The following is a 19,334-nucleotide window of genomic DNA, read 5'->3' as shown; positions in this document are numbered from 1 at the left end:
TAGGAAAACAAAATACTTTATTTGAATCATTTACAGACTTGATGCATGTTGCACATACAGTACCACGCTTACTACAATGCAGCCCAAAATAAATAAAACCCTTCCTTAAAAATAAATACCAACCACACAACTCAGCAGTTTGAGCACACTTACAGAATCATCTCCCAATTAATGCTGATGGGTTTTTCAATCCAACAGATCCAATTTTGTTATTCTTTGACACTGAAATAACAAAATCCCACCCCTCACCGCAAAAAAAGAAAAGGATTCAAACAAGGCAGGACAATCAAAACACTTGTTCCCAATGAAGCGTCAGATCATTTCTTCCAACATTCAAGGAGAAAAAAAAGAGGGTAAATCTAGATTGTGCTGCATCTCCTTTTGCTGATGGAGTCAACAAACAGTAGAAGTTTAATATTTAATATTCAGTAAAAAGTGTAAGTCTAACAATGAGGACATCTGCACCTTATAGTTATTTAATAGATGATTTAATTAAAAATGATGCTACAATGCCACAATTCCACGTGTTTATTGCAGATGTCCCTGTGAGAATCAAACTTACCGTATTGATCCATTGATTAAACTCTAAAAGGCCACTTTAAATGAACTTTTAAACAGTATAAAGACACTGAATTGGTGCAATAATCTTATGATATGTACAGTACATGTAACAGGTAGTTGTGTGCACATCCTGTTCTATATTTACTGTGGGTAAAGTAAGGGACAGGATAACAGACTATAAGAAGGAAAATACTGAATCAAAGCTCCCAAAACTGGTCTGAAAAAAGGTAACATTCAACAGTCTCAGGACTACAATGTCATTCGATCGGCATCACCATGAGATTTTGTACAGACATTCAAGGGCCTCAGAGGATGAACCCTACGGACTTTGACTTAACTTGGTGATCCACTGACTTTTTCTCAGAGTGCCACCAACAAGTCACACGTTTAAAAATGTTTCCCTTTTTCAGACCGATTAGTTTTGGGAGTATTAAAAGGAATATTTAGACATCTTAGTAAACCTGCTTATTCACTTTATTACAGAGAATTAGATGAGAAAATCGATACAACTCTAATTGTCTGAGAGTGGTATTCATCTTCTCATCTGACTCTTGGCAAGAAAGGGAAATTTTCTGATGGGACGTTTTCTGATTAAACTGTTCTTTGAATAACTTTAAAGCTCAGCCTTTGCCCAAAAAGATCCTGGAAGGCGTGGTGGGTTTGCCAGAGAACAAAGTTGTGCAACACCTTCAGCTTTTGCCCTTAAGGGGAGTTTGTCTGGAGTAACACGGCCCTCATAAATCAAAGACCCATCAATGACCTCCCTATCCAGCCCCGACAACCACAGAACCACCACGTGGAAGTCTGTCCCTTTTCCTTTGAAGAGAGGGAACGAGAAAGGATGGCACTGAAAGACAAGAGGCTGGAGGTGGAAAAGAAATGAAGAGGTACCACATTTCATGACCCAGACACTGCCAGACTTCTCCATGAGAAGGGGACACTAGAGCCCACAAAGCCTGAGCTGTTCCGACTGCTCTTGGATGAACGAGGAGCTGTGAGGAGCAGATGCTGGGAACAGAAGATGACAGAAGAACAGAAATGGGAGGAAGCAGCAGGATTCAAAGCCAGACCCAACACAGTCACTCATAAAGAGCCTTTCCTGCCAAAAAAAGAGTGTCGGGCTACAGTGGCTGTGGAGGCTTTTGAGCTGTCGATGCAGCGTCGGGCCCGGGAGCGGCAAGAGAACAAGTAGCTGGTCAGTGACAAGGAGGCTTTCGGTATGTTCATGGAGGAGGAAAGGAGACAAGAGGAGGAGTGGGGAGAGAAGGAGATCGCCAGACTGTGGCAAGAACAGGTTCACACTTCTCAACCAATCAGACAGCACAAGCCTGTAGAGGTGAAGAAGAGTGAAGTTCCTCTCACAGTCCAGAGTCACCAAACTTCTCTGTCTGCTTGTGATCGGCTCAACTTACTCCACTCTATCTGCATATTTTAGAACTTCAAGTTTTTTCATCTCTCTCTCAAGTGAAATGTTGCATCTTTGACATTGTTAGTTGGTAGAATACCGGCTGTAAAGTTGTAAATCAGTGTGTATTTGAGATGACTGATGCAAATAGAGGTTTTAAAATATTTTTTAAAACTGCTATTTGAACAAAGCTTGAATTGACAATGCAGTAATGCATCTCTCTCACTGCCACTGAGTGTGACATGCCTGAAGGCCATGAACAAACCAGTGGAACACCAGCTGATGTTACAGAGAGTAAAAACCATCACTGATAATGCAAAAGTACTGTTTTGATTGTAATAAGATGAAATCAACATTGAGAGAGAAAGTACAACTACACAATAAATTAAAAATCTACAGTTATTATTTTCAATCAATCGATTAATCGTTTGGTCTGTAAAATTACTGAAAGTAGTGGAAAAAAACTCCTAAGTGCTCGTTTTGTCTCATCATCTGTCACAAACCCAGATATATTTAGTTTACAGTCATAGAGGAAAAATAAAAGCAGAATGTTTGTCATTTTGACAAATGATAAATCAATTATCAAAAGTTGCTAATTAACTTTCTGTCGATCGACTAAGCAATTAATCAACTAATTGTTAAACAGATGACATTTCCGCTGACCTACAGTTCTAACTCGTATCCTGCTGAGGAAAATGCTTGATAATGTGGTTTGGAAAATAAGGCAAAATATACGAGTTCATCCATGCTGAGATTCAAAGCTACGCTTGTTCAATACAATATAAACAAACATCATCATCAACAACAAACAGGAATTCTGACGCCACGAGGGCTGAAAGTTACACTTCTTGAAAACAGAAGTTACTGTTGGTAAAGCCTTTTCCCCGTCTGAACTCTGATATTTACCACCGGGTCATGTCTAGAGGGATTTTAACCTGCAGAGGGAGTTGGGACACGACAGGCTGCTGAGCTGAGTTTGTTGTCTTGTCCTCCTGTCAGCCCTGAGGTCACTGTGGGGGTGAGACAGCACCAGGTGAAGCCCGGTCATCACATGGCCATCTGTGTCGCACCTTCTTCATTCACCGTCCAAGTCCAGCTTAAGCAGAGTTTCCTGGCAGCAGAAAAACACACGGCTTAGTTGACATACTGCACCACAATAAGCCTCTGACCTGATGGGTGCCAGTCAAGTTGTGTTTATCTGGGATGCTACAGAGTGCTTTTCAAACAAAAACTGTGAGACATTTCAATCAAACGAAGCTAATTAAGATAAAGTCCAACTGATATCGGCTTTTTGAAGTTACTACAGTGTTTATATTTGTGAGTTTAGTCATCAGATAACATATAATCCAGTTTTGCTGAGTAAAATTACTTAAGAGTGGTGATCACAATATGTTCTGAATTGGGCATTCATTTTACAGTTAAAAAATAAACCACTAACACAACACTTACCAAAAATTTAACAGTAAATTTACATTATTATTTATTTATTTATTTATTTTTTACAAACAATTACAAAAAATATGCAATAAATAAATGAATAATATAACATAAAATAAAAATAAAATAAAGTAAAATAAAAATGAAATTAAATTAAATGAAACAAAAAATAAAATAAAATAAAAATGCAGCCAAAAATAACAAATGCTCATCACATTTTCATAGTGACATCTTAAAGGTTAAGTTCCGTATTTTTTAACCTGGACCCTTATTTTACCATTTGTACCATGTCTAAAAGACTTATGAGTACAACAGGTACTGACATGCTCGACAGAGATGGACTTTTTGGTTCAAGAGTAGGATTCTTTTTGTTTAACCAGAAACAGCCGTGAAAACCCGCTAGACTCAAATAAATGGTAATTTTTGCCTCGTAAAACAAAGTTCACTCAAAGTTGATAAAAACAAAATAAAACTTACAAAAACCATTTTGGTTCGTCAGTCTTTTTAATGTTCCAATAATGACTACCTCTGGTTTGGTTGAAATAATCCCTTAACTGACCAAGTCAGATGTCAAAGTGTGTTGCCTCTATACACGCTACAATTACTGTTTATTTAAATGGAGTCTGATGGGTTTGGTGACAGTGATTTTGACACTGTTTCTGTTTAAACAAAAGGGATCTTAACATTTTAACTGTTCACATTTAAAAAGCGGGAACTTGCATTTTGTTTTTTTGTTTTAATTAAAATATGACTTGAAATATGACAATGAATTAGTTATCATGTACCAGCACTTCACCTATGACATTTCTGTATTACAACTTCTACTTCTTATCATTTACTGAACTACAATCGACCAGTCATTTTCTCCTAGCAATCATTTTCTAATTACCAATAAACAACATATGATCCCCTTTGAAATATTCCGTCATTACAAACATCCAACTTATATAAGTTATGTAGCAGTTACAGTTCAGTTGATCATTGTTCCTTGTGAATACAGCTGCATTTACACAGCAAGTTTGTGTCAATTAGACTTGACGGAGGAAGATTCAGCACTTCTCACAATGACCTCAACCTATATAAGCACACGAGACCCCTGAATATCATTTTAAAAGCTTGACACAGTCAGTGCATCTCCAAACATTTCACCCCTCCTCCTCTGCTGACAGAAGCTTCCCTTGAGGAGACAAAGGCAGGAAATGTGAAAGAGGACAGGAAGAGAGGAAAAGTAGGGGTCACTGGCTACAGTGATGTTGTCTCACCAACTCTAGTAAACTGACTCCACTCCAGAAACAGACATTTTCAGCCATGCCAGAAGCAATGTCAGTCTGTCCGTCCGCAACTTTGGTCTAAAAGTTCTCATTAACTATTCGCTGGATCACCATGAAATTTGAAGACATTCATGTTCTCCAGAGGACAAAACTACTGATGTTGGTGACCCACTGACAGGTTGATATTTCTGGTTTTTACTGAAATATATTGACAATTTCTGGATGATTGCCTGACGTTTCTTTTTTTTTGTTTTTGTTTTTAAACAGACAACTGATTTTGCCTCGTAGGTGCCTCATGACTTTGGTAACTGATCTTCCCTCGAGTGCCACCAGCAGGTTTGGGACACAATTTTGTACATGTCATGGTTGCCAGATTATGGATTCTTCCTACTATGGTGACCCAGTGTTAGCATGGCTGTTGACTCTAAGTCTTCTTTTAGGTGTCAAAAACTAATTTCATTTAGTTTCTGGAGTGTTTTGGTGGTGCTTTTGAAATGTTTTCTTTCATTAAGAACATATTACAGCACTAAAGGTTTTATGTTCAGGCTTATCTTTGCCTGACTGATGGATGTCTCAGATTTTTCTGCAGTTGTTGTTGCTGTTCCTGAACCTGCAGTCCTCCAGCTCCTCTACGGCTTCATGTCATTACTGAAATGTGAGTTTTTTTTGGCTTGTTTAAGTAGGAAGCAGTGAACCCAAAAAGCAACATTTTGTCTTTTGAAAACGTGTGAAAAATGAAACAGCACTGACTGCTCTGTTAAGTCTCATTTACAACCGTTTCATGTAATCTCTGTCATGTTTAACAGATTTTGAGAATGATGTTTGACTCTCAGCATGGTCACAGTGGAGGAACTGCCGACTCAAAAAACTGGGAAAAGCATCACTTCCTGGGGAGGAAACACCTGTGGATCCTGTGGCTGTGGGAGCAGCAGCATTTGATAAAAAGGCACAGACTTTTTAAAGTGGGTTGTGTGAGGTAGCCTACTTAACCATAGTCAGTGTATAACACACAGTAGATGGTGGCCTGTATGTGCCCAGTTTGGGGCAGGCAGGAGTACCTACTGTTGTGAATGAGGGCAGCAGTAAAGTAGATTTTAGCCACCTTAAAAAACCCTCCTACACAGATATACAGTATCTCTATATTTTTTTGGTGGGCCTTATTTTTATAGGTGGCTAATATGTTTTGCTGCTGCCCTCGTCTACGGCAGTACATTGCATCGCTTCTGTGGCGGTACTCCTGCCTGCTTCTCCAAAGTGGGGGCACTCCGACTGCCATCTACTGTACTTCAGTAGGTAATACACTGGATAAGTACCTCATAAACCCCACTTCAAAACATCTGAACTATCCCTTTAAGCACTGTGGCAGAAAGAATGGCCACACTAACATTAACCCTTACAGCATAGAAGGATGAAAACAGCAGACTTTCTGCCTCTGACTGGGATAACTGCACTGGTTTTAACCAGGATGGGATTCTACAGACTGCTCATTCAATAACACTGTCAGAAAATTGCCTATATCAAATATTGTTTGTGCCAAAGTTCAAAAGCTATACATTTGTCTACTTTGAGTTTCCCTCAGAATGTTTCTTAGCACCCCTGAAAACTTACATATGTCCCTACAATATTAGAGAGTCATCAGTGTCCAACAATCAGCACCACTGGGCATTATTAAGAATATAATAACACAGTTAAATGTCATATACAAGACATTATTCCAAGTTTCAATCCTGTCTCCATGTGTTGATTATTCACTTCTCTTGTGAGATGCTAAATATGTATGAAAAAGAAAGATAATTTTTACATTAAATGAAAAATGGAAATATTTTTAATTACTCGCACTTTACCATTAGCTAGTGTTCAGCTTGTAGAGCATTATGTATGTTTAGATATCAGCTGGCAAAAACTTTGACCTGCCTCCACCTGTCTAATCCAATCACATGTCAAGGATTTAATTTAAACGTCTCTCATAAACTAAACCCTGTCCACATGTAGCCTGTCACATTACTGAAGCTAAATACACTGTAAACTTTCACTTTGACTTACACACTTAAACTCAAGTCACCTGCTTCATCTCAGCTGTGTAGGTGAGGTGTGATTCTCTCATGTTAAATAACTGTTTCAACTTTGACAAAAAGTTTAGTGTCATAGTAAGAAGCTGGCTGAGACAATATGTTTTCAGGGTCTTTGAAAGCAAAGACATTCTAGAAACATCATCATGAGCTCTTCTTCTCTCATCGTTAAATGTGCTGGTTGTGTTCTGTCTAAAGTTTGCCACATCATAAACACAGCCTCCAAAATAACCATGACGTGAAAAATCTACACCTCTTTAAAACCGTTATATATATATATATATATATATCTCAAGCGTACACATGTGCAGCTGAATGAATGGTATCTTCTCTCTGCAGGTGAATGAGGGTGTCTGTGACTGCTTTTTTTTTTTTTTTTTTTTTTTAAATGTGTGTGTTTCTTGCCTTGACGAGACATATGTTTGGACCCACGTGCGGCTCCTGGATGATGAGTGGGTCCTGGGACTCTTTGAGGGAGAAGCTCTGCTCAGTGAGAGACCTGGACGTACTGAACTCCTCTCTCCACCACCACAGAGCCATTCCCACCACCAGCACACTGAGAAACACTGGGAAACACACACGCACATGTGAATATGTTAAGTCCATCAGAATCACCAATGATTCATTAGAAGCTGTCAGACATTTAGGATACATTTTCCTGACAAATAAATAGAATAATGATAACACATTATTGCCTCTCTAGCTACTCAAAGACACTTTACATGATAAACTTGGTAAGTAAACACACATGTAGCTTGAAACCAAGGACGTATTGACACACTAAAAAAAGCCTGAAGACACACAGACTGGTCCTATTTTAAAATTTTAAAATCTTAAGGACTGTGTTTGTTTGTGGACAGACTTGTAATGTAAACACCATGTTTTATTTACATTTGTAGACTGTTGAATGAGGCAGCTTTTGCAACCATTGCTCCTCTTATTTACAGTATGTATAGTATGTGCACATACAAGACATTTGAATAAACACTTAAAGAAAAAGAAATAAACTATAATGGGTACATGGAAAACTAAAATAATAATAAAACTACAAATTAGAAAACTACACAGAGCATGAGGAGACAAAAACTGCAGGTAAAGTGACAGTGGTGTGTTTAAAGTGACAGCAGTGTGAGATATAATATAATAGCAGCAGAGTCAGCAGGTCTGTGTTAACAGTGTGGACCAGACTGATCATATGATTAAGTCATGGCACTTGGTGTCTGTCTGTAGTAATAGAGATTTAATATAAATACAGAATATGACGCAAAAAATCTGTAACATATTGACATATTAGTATAACATGGTATAATATTTTAAAGGTCCCGTATTGTAAAAAGTCCAATTTTCATGTCTTTTTTGATATAAAGCAGATAAAGGTGCTATAAAAGTATCAAGACACTCAGTCTGCAGAGAATTAACAGTCCATATTCAGACACTGTGCTTTTCATTGAGCTGTTAGGACCTATGTGAGGTTGTGATAGAGTGTCAAAATTCAAACATAAACACTCTAAACTAGTCCATACCCACTGAGTACAGCATACCATACCATGACTTAGTCATACCAAAAATTAGAACAACAGAACAGCAGAACAAACGTCACATCACAACATCATACAGACAGAGAATGCAATCGCTGCCAGTATGAATGATTTTGATGCAAAATATTTGTGTTGTTTATTCGTCTCAAATAAATAGTTTCTGTGATTATGTACAGCATACCATACCATGACTTAGTCATACCAAAAATTAGAAAAAAACCCCAAACATTCGGCCACAGGGGGAGCCACAGTGATCGGTCGCATTTTAGCCATTTTTAAGCATTTTTCNTTTTAGTAAGTTTTTCAACTTTTGCCAAGAGGGAACTTTAGATATTGCTCCCTAGATTATGTTCACAGAGTTTCATGCAGATCGGTCAAACTTCCTAGGAAGAGATCGATTTTAAGGGTTTTTCAAAAAATTCAAAATGGCGGAAAAACTATACAAACCAGAAGTTATGGGTTCTTGAGGCAAATTTGTTCCTCATGAGGAGAGGCATCTCTGTGCAAAGTGTCATGTCTCTACGACATACGGGGCATGAGATATGCCCATTCAAAGTTTGCAATGTCAATCGGTTGCTATAGCGCCCCCTTTGGCCAACTGATGTAATATTGCTTCATTCGCATCTTCCCATCACCCTCTACCACTGTGCCAAATTTCACATGGATTGACCAAGTCAGTGAGGAGAAAAACGTGGAACAGACACACAGACAGACAGAGTTTTTGTCATTATATAGTAAGATGGGTCCCTTTCTATTTCCTGTTGGAATGTTTTACAGTGTAACTGAATCCAAATGTCCACCCTCTGGACTTGTGGACTGAGCCCTCGCAGACTTCAGTTGTAGGTAGTGTGATGCATTTACTGTCATCACATAAAGTCTGTGAGGGCAGAGACGGCAAGCGGCTGATAGACAGCACTCGAGACTGTTTTATGCACTGCCGTGGCAACGATCAACTATCGCTGCTGTCATATTAATAACTATGTCATATAAGTTGATGAACAGTGCCTACTCATCTGAGCTGTGTCTCAATTAGAAGGCTGCAGCCTTAGAAGGACACGGCCTTCGCAATCGACATCGGCCACATCCTTTGAAGACCACATCAGCAAAACCAAATGGTCTGGTCTGCGGAGGATTTCCTGGTTGTACCACCAGTTGTTCTCGCCCCGACCTATTGGCTTTCCTGTTACCTAGCAACCAGCTGTACTTGACAAAAGAAGGCATCAGCTAGTAAGTTAGTTAGCCCTAAATCATGGACCCAGAGTTATTATATATATTTGTTATTTAATACTTGTGATGATAAACCGTTGGAGACGCCGCTGTTTGATATATTTCAGGCTGATGGAGGACTGTATTCAGGTAAACTTATTAAATTAAGATTGTCACCAGCACGCAATGCATATTGTGAGCCTGCTGGGCCACGAAGGATTCATCTGTGGCATCCTCCAAATTCTGGGAAAGAGGGCCGCATTTCTCGGCCGCATTTAAAAAAGGGACCTTCCAAATGGGACAGCCTGGGTTTCGCCGATCGGTCTTCAAATGCAGCCTTCGAAGGCTGCAGCCCCTGAATTGAGACACATTCTTGGATTCTGCCTATGTGAATAGCATCAACTGACAGGAAGTAAATATGGACTCAAGCTGTTGCCTAGCAAAGCAATTCCTGTGAAACGGTCTATAGATGTAAAACGTGCCAGTACAGTCATTCCTGGCTGCAATGATGATGAGGAGATGCTGAGCGCAAATGTGGGAGACCCACACCCAGCTAAGACAGAGCATTACATTAGGTGTTACTACACAGACAGCATGAGGAAAATAAAGTGTTTCTTGAACATTGAAGCAGGTAAAAATGTTCTAGATGAAACCCAAAATACAAGTATGGACCTGAAAATAAGCATAAATTATCATGGTCTTTATAAATGTGCCTGAGTTCTTAAAAAATCTGTATGTGGAAGCAGTTACTCAACAACCCTTTACCCATGAGAATTCATGATAACAGAAGCTGACTGTTGCATGTTCATGACTCAACAGGGTGTGACCATGTCAACTTCAGTGTGTGGCGGCGTCACGTTGATATCCTCTGTCTATTTATCTTCTACAATCAATATTTGATTATGAGTCATGGTTACAGCAAAAATGCGCCAGTAACAAACGCCAAAGCGCCCCTACATTTTTGTTTCATCATTTCATTTGGCAGACTTGTATCTACCCTCGCTGTGTGACAAAAACATTGGCTATTTTTAACAATAGTGCCTTTCTGTGCCATTTTAGGAGATAAAAAGTTTCTTACTGATAACAGAGATGATCCCAGCAAACGCAGGGTCAGATACACTTGGTGCAGGAACTCTGCGGGAAATGGCAGGAATTTCTTGAGATTTTTTTTGTTCTTTTTCTGGAGGAGTGCAGCTGAACTCTGGACTCTTAGACAGCAGGTTGACTACGCACTCGTGCTGGCACACTGTCCTGGTATGTCCGCATACAGATGGCCCTAAGAACAAGGCGAAAGTACAATCAGGTGAGAGGAATCGACGACTGCAAGGTGGCATTACTGTGATGAAAAGGTCAAAGGCCAGCAGCTCCAACTGGGTATCCATTTTTCTCAGTCTACACTTGAAGGAACCCCTGACCTTCTTACCAAAACACAACTTTAGACCCCCAAATCACCACACAGACATACAGCATATGTTAAATTTATTTCACTGGTCATACCCTTTGGTTGGAGAACAGGCTGAATGATAACCACACCACCCGGTGAAGTGACGTTTGACAGGAGTACTTGGAAGTCACCACCGTTGTGTTTGTTGGCTCGACAGATGGATCGCGTCACTTCTTCACTCCAATACACAAAACCCTGAAGCAGAATTGACAACAGAACGGGTTTAATTGCAAAAATTAGAGCATCAGCTGGAGGTCGAGTTTAGAAAACTATCCTCACAAACAGGAAATTGAGGAATGTAACACGCACTGGAAAAAATGTACTTATCGATTACATCTATATATATATACACATATATATATATATATACATATACATATGCGGTACATACGCACATACATACAGTATGTATGTATGTATGTACCACAGTATGTGTGTATGTGAATTTGTATAGAGTTGTAGAGGTAGATACAAATACAGGAGCATTTTCAAGTTACAACTAGTACGCAGGCAAGAAAAATGATGGGTGGAATTAAATTTGTTATATATATAGAGAGAGAGATGACCATATGATTGATTGCAGTAGTTGCTGCTAAGGGTGGCCCAACCAGTTATTAGGTTTAGGGGGCAAACACTTTTTCACACAGGGCCATGTAGCTTTGGATTTTTTTCTTCCTCATTAATAAAACCCTTCATTTAAAAACTGCATTTTGTGTTTACTTGTGTTATCTTTTCTTTTTTTTTTTAAAGATTTTTTTTGGGCATATTTTGCCTTTAATCGACAGGACAGTGAAGCATGAAGGGGGGAGAGAGAGAGGGAGAGACATGCAGCAAAGGGCTGCAGGCTGGACTCGAACCTGGGCCGCTGCGGCAACGGCCTTGTGCATGGGGCGCCTGCTCTACCACTAAGCCACTGACGCCCCAACTTGTGTTATCTTTGACTAATGTTTAAATTTGTTTGATGATCTGAAACATTTAAGTGTGGGAAACACTTTAGAAATGAGGAAGGGGGCAAACACTTTTTCACACCACTGTACATGTGTACTTCCACATTCAATTCTCAGGATTCAGTTTCAGTTTGATGAGACACATCTGTTTGCTGAATTGAATACAGATTCGCAGAACTCTGGTCCTCCTCTAAATTATAGATGCAAAACCAAAACAGACAGTGGCAGAAACAAGAAAACAGTTTGTTTTTTAACTTTAATTCAGCCAATGCTAACCTTAGCACCAGGGTCACAGAAGGCTGATGGCCAGCAGCAGCGCCAGGTCTTACCTGTTTGACGGCAGCAACAGAAAGTTTTCTGATCGGGGCACAAGCTTTGCCCTAATGGTGACACAGGGTCTTTTCTGCGCATATATTGGACTTGCTCTGGGTAGTATGTTTTTGGAAAATGGTATCTGCAGCCTCAACCGATTTACTTAATATTCAAGTGCCATGTTGTCTCCTATTGAAAGATACCTCCTCTTTAGATCTCTTGTCTTATCAGGAGCTTGCACTTCTTGTTGGCCTTACAGCAGCAAAGAAAATGTCAGCAGTTTGCTGGCAGCCTCCTTATTCTCTCTCCCAAAATCAATGTCTACAATCCCTATTGGATATAATATATATGGAGATGCCACAGTCAAACATTGGTGCCTGGGCTTCCCTTACTGACAAAGCACATCTACTGGGTCATAGTCCTTATACCCTATTTGCTATTTTTATCTTTAAAATAGATATTTTTCCTTTCTTCTTTTTATTTTTATTTTAATGTAATGTATGCATTATTATTATTATTATTATCCTCTAAGTTTGCTCATCTGGCAGGTAGTCAAAGCGGTCCGGGATCAGACCACCCACGCTGAGGTTTTCCCTGCGCCTCAGTCCCTGCTGCTAGGAGACCATTTTGCTGGGAGGAGAGCAGGCAGCAGCTCCGGAGACGGACCTTCAGTTAGCAGCTGAAGCAACTCAAAGTCAGCCAGCTGACCGCTCCGACTACCTGCCAGATCAGCAAACTTTTTGTCCCAGACTGACTGTGGGGTTGTCGTGAAACCCCTTTATTTGAAAGACAGCAAATCTTTGAGGTAAATGCAAGTTTCATTTGCCAGCATCACTGGTCAATTTTACATGCAGGCCTCATGGAATTTGAAATGTTTTTATTTTCTTATTTTTTTATTTACCTCGAACACAGCCAGTCCAAATGGACGGTCCAGATAACCATTCGACTCTATCACTGTTTTACGGTGACGGCCGTCCAAATTTACTCTGGAGATGCTTCTCATTCCCCGATCCACCCAGTACAGCAGCTGACGAGGCATATCTAGGAAAAAGGTCACATGAAAGTATGACTCGCAAAAATGAGTGGCAACATTAAGCAACACTGTCTGACTTCTGCTGAAATGCACACACAATGCACATACACACACAATGCACACACACTTCCCATTTTAAATTGGAAGCTGAGGTTTTCCCCCTTTTTTAAACTTCTCTCTTCTAGTCCAAACAATCCACCAAGATTCGACTATGAATGAGATTTTAACTCTTTCTCATGGTGTCTACAGGTATCAGACTTTTGAAGTCCTTTTCAAAAATATTTTCTAACAAAACTTAACACAAATTTTTGGACCAACAATCTATTTTTTACTCAAGTGTTGCATGTTAAGTATAAAGGTAAGTAGTGTATATGTTGTCCTGTGCAGAGGTTGGTTGTATATGGGAATATGGCTATTAAAGTGAGTTAGGTTAATCTACATTTTGCCAACAGGCAGACGAGTTTGTGGCACTTAAGACCTCACAAATTCAAAATTAACAATATTCAAGGCCTTTGAAAGCCTAATAATAATAAAATTGAAGATGCTTGAAGAGTTTTTAAAAGGACCTTCAGAGACCCTGCTTTCAGAAAGTTCAAACTCACTCCATCTTTGTCTCTGTGCAATGTGAGAACATACCCAGAGAGAGAGCAACAGGGTGACGAATTGAGGAAGTGACCAGAGCTCTCCTGTCCCAACCGTCCAAACTAGCACTCTCAATCTTTGGGGAGTTGCCACACTGAGCCCAGAAGAGAAATCTGAGAGAACAGAAGCAGCTGATGAGAATTACAACAGTGGTTTTGGGGGACAAGATTCTTGCTTCATCCAGTGTTCAAATGTTCTTCTGTAAGTTCCGATGTCTTTCACCAACATAAACCCATGTAGTGGGACCAAAAGATAGCTGAGTAAAATTGAGAGAAAAAAGACAATAGGCAATATTTGAACCGAAAAATGTGCAGGTAACTTCATTGCACAGCTGGCATTGTTTTTGTTCTTTTAAAAAGATATTTTTTGGGGCTTCTTGCCTTTATTTGATAGGACAGCTATAGTGTAAAAGGGAGAGAAGGAGGGGGAATGACATGCAGCAAAGGGCCATGGGTTGGAATTGAATCTTTGGCCACTGCAACAAGGACACAGCCTTGTATAAACGTTGCTATTTGACTTTGTTGATGACTTGCAGCCCCTACCAGCTGGTTATGAGGAGTGAGGGGTCAGCAGTCAGCAGTCAATGATGGTGTAAAACAGTCAATAAAAACAGGTTTTTCAACTATTGTGAATCACCGAGACCACAGGAGGTCATTGAGCATACAGTCATAAATGTGCACACAAGATATGAGGCTGATTGGTTCTGGTAGTATGCGTGATTAGCTGCAGACAGACAATACATACACACACGACCAAATACATGATCTCCTCCAGGTTTACGCTTTGCGGAGATAAGATTTGTGTGTTTAACCACCTCTTACGTTAAGTGGTGTTATGCTAATAAAAACCTGGGGAACAGCTTTGAAAACAAATATTATCTGTTGTATCAACTCTTTGAGAGGAAGCGCCTTCCCATCATTTGTTTGTGGCGCTAACCCAAAGTTCCAGGTTCCACATTGAATACTCAAAAGGTAAAAAGGAGGCACACATGCAGATCTTTAGGACAAACATCTAGATTTTACCAATGTATTCTGGCCATGTCAAACAAACATGCTTATGTTTCTGCTATATGGCCCTCATGTGGTCTGATGATGCCATAAAAGTCCTGAAGAACCGTCTGTGTAAGCGTTATACGTTGGGGTATTCAACAATGAAACATTATCTGTCATTTGAAGCTTGTGACGCAACATCATCACAGCTAGCTTCAAATAGTCCCGCTGACTTGAGTACACTCATAAATAGTAAACGTCTAGGTCCTCCTACCCTTGGAGAGGATCCACAGCCACTGCAGAAGGTTTGTCCAGTCCTGTAATAAGCTGACGCTGAGCTGAACCGTCCAGCAGGCCAACGTTAACAGACCCGCTCTCCAAACTGGTCCAGTAGAGGAGGTGGTGGATCCAGTCCACCGCCAGGCCCGACACTGAATCTTGGACTTTCAGCAACAACACCGAATCCTGTGGTTTTCCATCCATGGAGACCCTGACACACATCGAGGGGGAAAGGAACACAGTGTATAACTGATACAACAAACATGGTGTTTAGTCAAAGTTACGTTTCACCCAATCCATCCAAATCCCGACTATGACAATGCAAGGCTGCATCCTTCAGTGGGTTCATTCATCTCTTCCTAGTAGCATTATCAAAGCAGGAAAAATCAGAGCAAAATGCAACCCAAGTACTATGGTTGGTGCTACTATGGTAGTGGCTCCAGGGATGAACAGTCTGTTCAGCACTGCCATCACTTTGGTCCGGACTGAAATCTCTCAGTGGTTACTGGATGGATTGACATGACATTTTCTACAGATATTCATGTTCGACAGAGGATGAAGCCTGATGATTTTGGTGATCCTCTGACTTTTCCTCCAGTGCTCTCATGAGGTAAAAAATTTAAATGCGCAATACTTTGATTTATGGACATAAACCTAGAAAAAAACAAAAAGACGTCAGCTTCTGTACTTTGTGCTAACAGGTAAATTTCAGCATGGTAACACCCTAAACTAAGATGGTGGACATGATAAACATTATACCTGCTAAACATTACCATGTTAATATTAGCATTTAGCTCAAAGCCCCACTGTGCCCATTTACAAACTCCAAGAACTGTTAGCATGGCTGTGGTGTTAAACATCTCGGGTAAGACGTACATAGATAATTGGCGAGGATCAAAAGCATCAATTTACTAATTGATGAACTGTTTATTTTTGACAAACAATTTGAGTTTCAGGATGCTCTATTAGCCCCAATGGTCAACATGCGAGGGCATAACGCACATACTTCCATCTTACATGTGTACAATAGTCCTAATGGATGTGTGAACTCTCCTACTATCCTGTTCTATACCCTGGTTTTTGACTGTGGTTTCCCACCCCTGCTCTCCTTTTGTCTTGTTGGACGGTATGTTTTCTGTTAAACTGAAAAAAAGTTTAAAAAAATAAAAATAAAATTCAAAACCAGGACAACAGCCTCAGGGACGTCAAATGTGAAAACTGTCAGTGATTAATTTTCTGTTGACAGACCGACGTTATGGTGTGTCTGATGATTGTAATCTGTGTCTCGTTCATCCTTTGAACATAAACACTTTCGGTAACTCTTTACTTGAAGGTATCTACATAAGGGTGACATGAGTCATGACACTGTCATAACTATGACATGACAACGTCATGAACTTGTCATAAACATTATGTACATGTCATAAATGTTTATGACTGCTGTCATTAAGTGTCATTCGTTTTTTGTAATGACAAGTTGACGTTGTTTGGGTTGTCTTGATTATGACAACTTGACATTAATCAAAGTGACATTACCAGAAGTTGTCTTTGTCATGACAAGTTGACATTAAATTTGTTTGGGATGTCCTCATTATGACAACTTGACAGTAACATAAAGACATCTTCTGGTAATGTCATCCTGGTTAATGTCAAGTTGTCATTATAAGGACATCCCCAAACAAATCTAATGTCAACTTGTCATGACAAAGACAACTTCTGGTAATGTCACTTTGATTAATCTCAAGTTGTCAGAGACACTCTGTTAGCAGGATTACCACACAGCTTTTAAATTCTTATCACAAAACAATTAGCAGCCACATATAAAGAGTACAATAAGGCACAAAGAAACAGGAGTTCCTGATTCTTTGTATGTAGGAGCTCCGATTATAAGATGAGATAAATACCTAGTCTGAAAGCTTTTTATACGTCAGTATCGCAGACAGAATAATAGAGGGAGGAGTGAAGTCATTAATCTTAACAATTTAAAGTTAGAGTCAGCAAATCTGGAGAGAGATTTTTGATAATTGAACTCTACCTCCAAACAAATACACCCTCCTGTCGGTGCTCCTTCAGAATCACCAGTAATATCTCATTTAGCTAGAGAGCTAATTTCTTATCTAGGCCTAACCGCCATATCGATTTTTACTAAACTTGGTAGATATGTAGAACAGGACGCCTCAAGGTGACTGGAGAAATGTAACTCTAATTGGCAACTGGGTGGCGCTATAACAACAGAAAAATGCTTAAAAATGGCTAAAATGTGACCGATCGCTGTGGCTCCCCTTGTGGACCAATGTTTGGGGTTTTTTCTAATTTTTAGTATGACTAGGTCATGGTATGGTATGCTGTACATAATCACAGAAACTGTCAGTGTGTCATTCTGTCAGTCAGTCATTCTGTCTGTCCCACATTTTTCTACTCACTGACGTGGTCAATCTACTGTACTTTCAATAAATCAATCGTACTATCAAATTCACAAAAACTCTGTCTGAATACATTGCTCTTCTTAATGGGTTCACTTGACTATTTAATCTGCAATTTCCTATGACCTGTATCCCAAACACACACCATGTGAAACTGTACGTTAGCAACTGTGCACTCAATGGGTATGGACTAGTGGAATTCAAATTTAGGGACCAGCTGAGGAGGTTTGGGCATCTGTTCAGAGTGTTTCCTAGATGCCTACAAGGAATGCTGTCAGTCGGTCAAAATCTTTCATAACAATGTCAGAATAATGGAGTTTATTCCAGTGCTCAAACACTTTTCCGTGCTTTTATTGGTCCATGTGGCTCATTTATAATCAAACAAGTTATCAGGATATTACTTCTCTTCTCATTGTTTGTCTTGATCTGTTAATCCTGTTCTTTTACTTCTTTTTTATTGGTGGATGTGTATTGTACTATTATGTGCATATTTATTGTGCTGTATATGTATTTTATAAGATGTGTTGTCTTATGCACTTTTTGGGGCCTTTTAACATCTGGCCAGGAACATCAGACTCCGGCTCATTCATATTTTTTCTGTTGGTTAATATTGATTGCCCATGTCCAATAAACTAACCAAAAAAATATAAACAAAGTAAATAAATGTCCCCTGTGGAGATATCATGTACGCCATTGTCCAGCTATCAAAACACCCCAGAGGACTCCAGAGGAGATTACATACTGCATCCACCCAGGAGAAAGTTTTGGATGCCCTGCGAAGAACTGGATAAAGGTGGAGAGAAAAGGATGTTTGGGTTATCTTGCTTATCCTCCTGCCACAGCAATCCAGACCCAGATGAGTGGTGGGAAATTGCCTGATATCAGACAGAACTGTCAACTCGTTAAACTCTGTTTCCACCCTTAGTCTGTCATTGCATCCACTCTCGCCGATTTCCCTGGGGAACAGGGATTCAATTTACTCTAACCAATCACTACAGATCAGTGTGAACGCCTGAATCTAACATCATTTTAAGTGCACACTGATGTGTAGCTATGCTAACACACTGGTTTTGCCGGGGTATTAGGAGTGGGGCGAGGGGGAATGAAAACAAACTATGATGTTGGGCAATATCGAAAAACGTGCTGCTTGTGTAAAACAGGTTGACAAAGACATAAGTCCCCCCTGACAGTGAAACTTATCTATGCTCTCGTTAAAGCTAAACTCCACTACTAAGAATGTTTAGTGAAAATGCATGTGTTTAGGGAGCACTGAACATATGACAGGATACATAAGACGTGGATTGGTCTGCACGAGTTGTTGGATGCTAAGATATAGTTTTGCTGTTGTTAATCGTAGTCCCCAATAAATCAATATGTTCGCCATTTTCTGTGGAGGCATGTGAGAAAAAGTTTCCTTCATAAATTCAAGGTAACACCACATGACTGACCGACATACAAATGGTAGTTGTTTTTTTTTTGTGGGTGAAAAATTCCTTAAAAATTACTGAGAAATGTGACAGCTGCATCACAGTCCTCAAGCACTGTTTGGGCTTTGGACGGTAATATACTAGAGTGATGTGTGGTGGCAACAGCTCCACTCGGTTACCTGTATACGGAGCCTCGTCCTTGTCGGGCCCAGTAGAGTGATCGGTTAGAGGCGAAAGCCGCAACTGGCCCTGGTCCTGGTATATGTGGAGCCGTTTCCCTGTACTCAGTGCCAGTCATGCTTTTCAACTGAATTCCTTTAGATGAGGTGAAAACCAGCTGAGCCTCATCCC

General features: G+C 39.9%; 1 protein-coding gene across 1 annotated transcript in view; it reads right to left on the bottom strand.

The window, feature by feature from the left end:
• Positions 1-19,334, bottom strand: part of LOC126397131 (very low-density lipoprotein receptor-like) — a 34,382-nt gene continuing 15,048 nt past the window's right edge. The window contains exons 7-14 of the mRNA XM_050055672.1: positions 19,163-19,334; positions 15,129-15,344; positions 13,860-13,978; positions 13,092-13,231; positions 10,985-11,126; positions 10,566-10,763; positions 7,149-7,309; positions 1-3,077 (exon numbers count right to left, since the gene is read on the bottom strand). Of these exons, the coding sequence (XP_049911629.1) occupies positions 3,042-3,077; positions 7,149-7,309; positions 10,566-10,763; positions 10,985-11,126; positions 13,092-13,231; positions 13,860-13,978; positions 15,129-15,344; positions 19,163-19,334 (1,184 nt within the window). The 3' untranslated portion in view covers positions 1-3,041. The remainder of the gene's footprint in view (positions 3,078-7,148; positions 7,310-10,565; positions 10,764-10,984; positions 11,127-13,091; positions 13,232-13,859; positions 13,979-15,128; positions 15,345-19,162) is intronic.

Source organism: Epinephelus moara, chromosome 10 (genome assembly GCF_006386435.1).
Source record: "Epinephelus moara isolate mb chromosome 10, YSFRI_EMoa_1.0, whole genome shotgun sequence".
Lineage (NCBI taxonomy): Eukaryota > Metazoa > Chordata > Actinopteri > Perciformes > Serranidae > Epinephelus > Epinephelus moara.
Note: the sequence above shows the minus strand (reverse complement) of the source record. Positions and strands in the feature narration are given on the sequence as shown.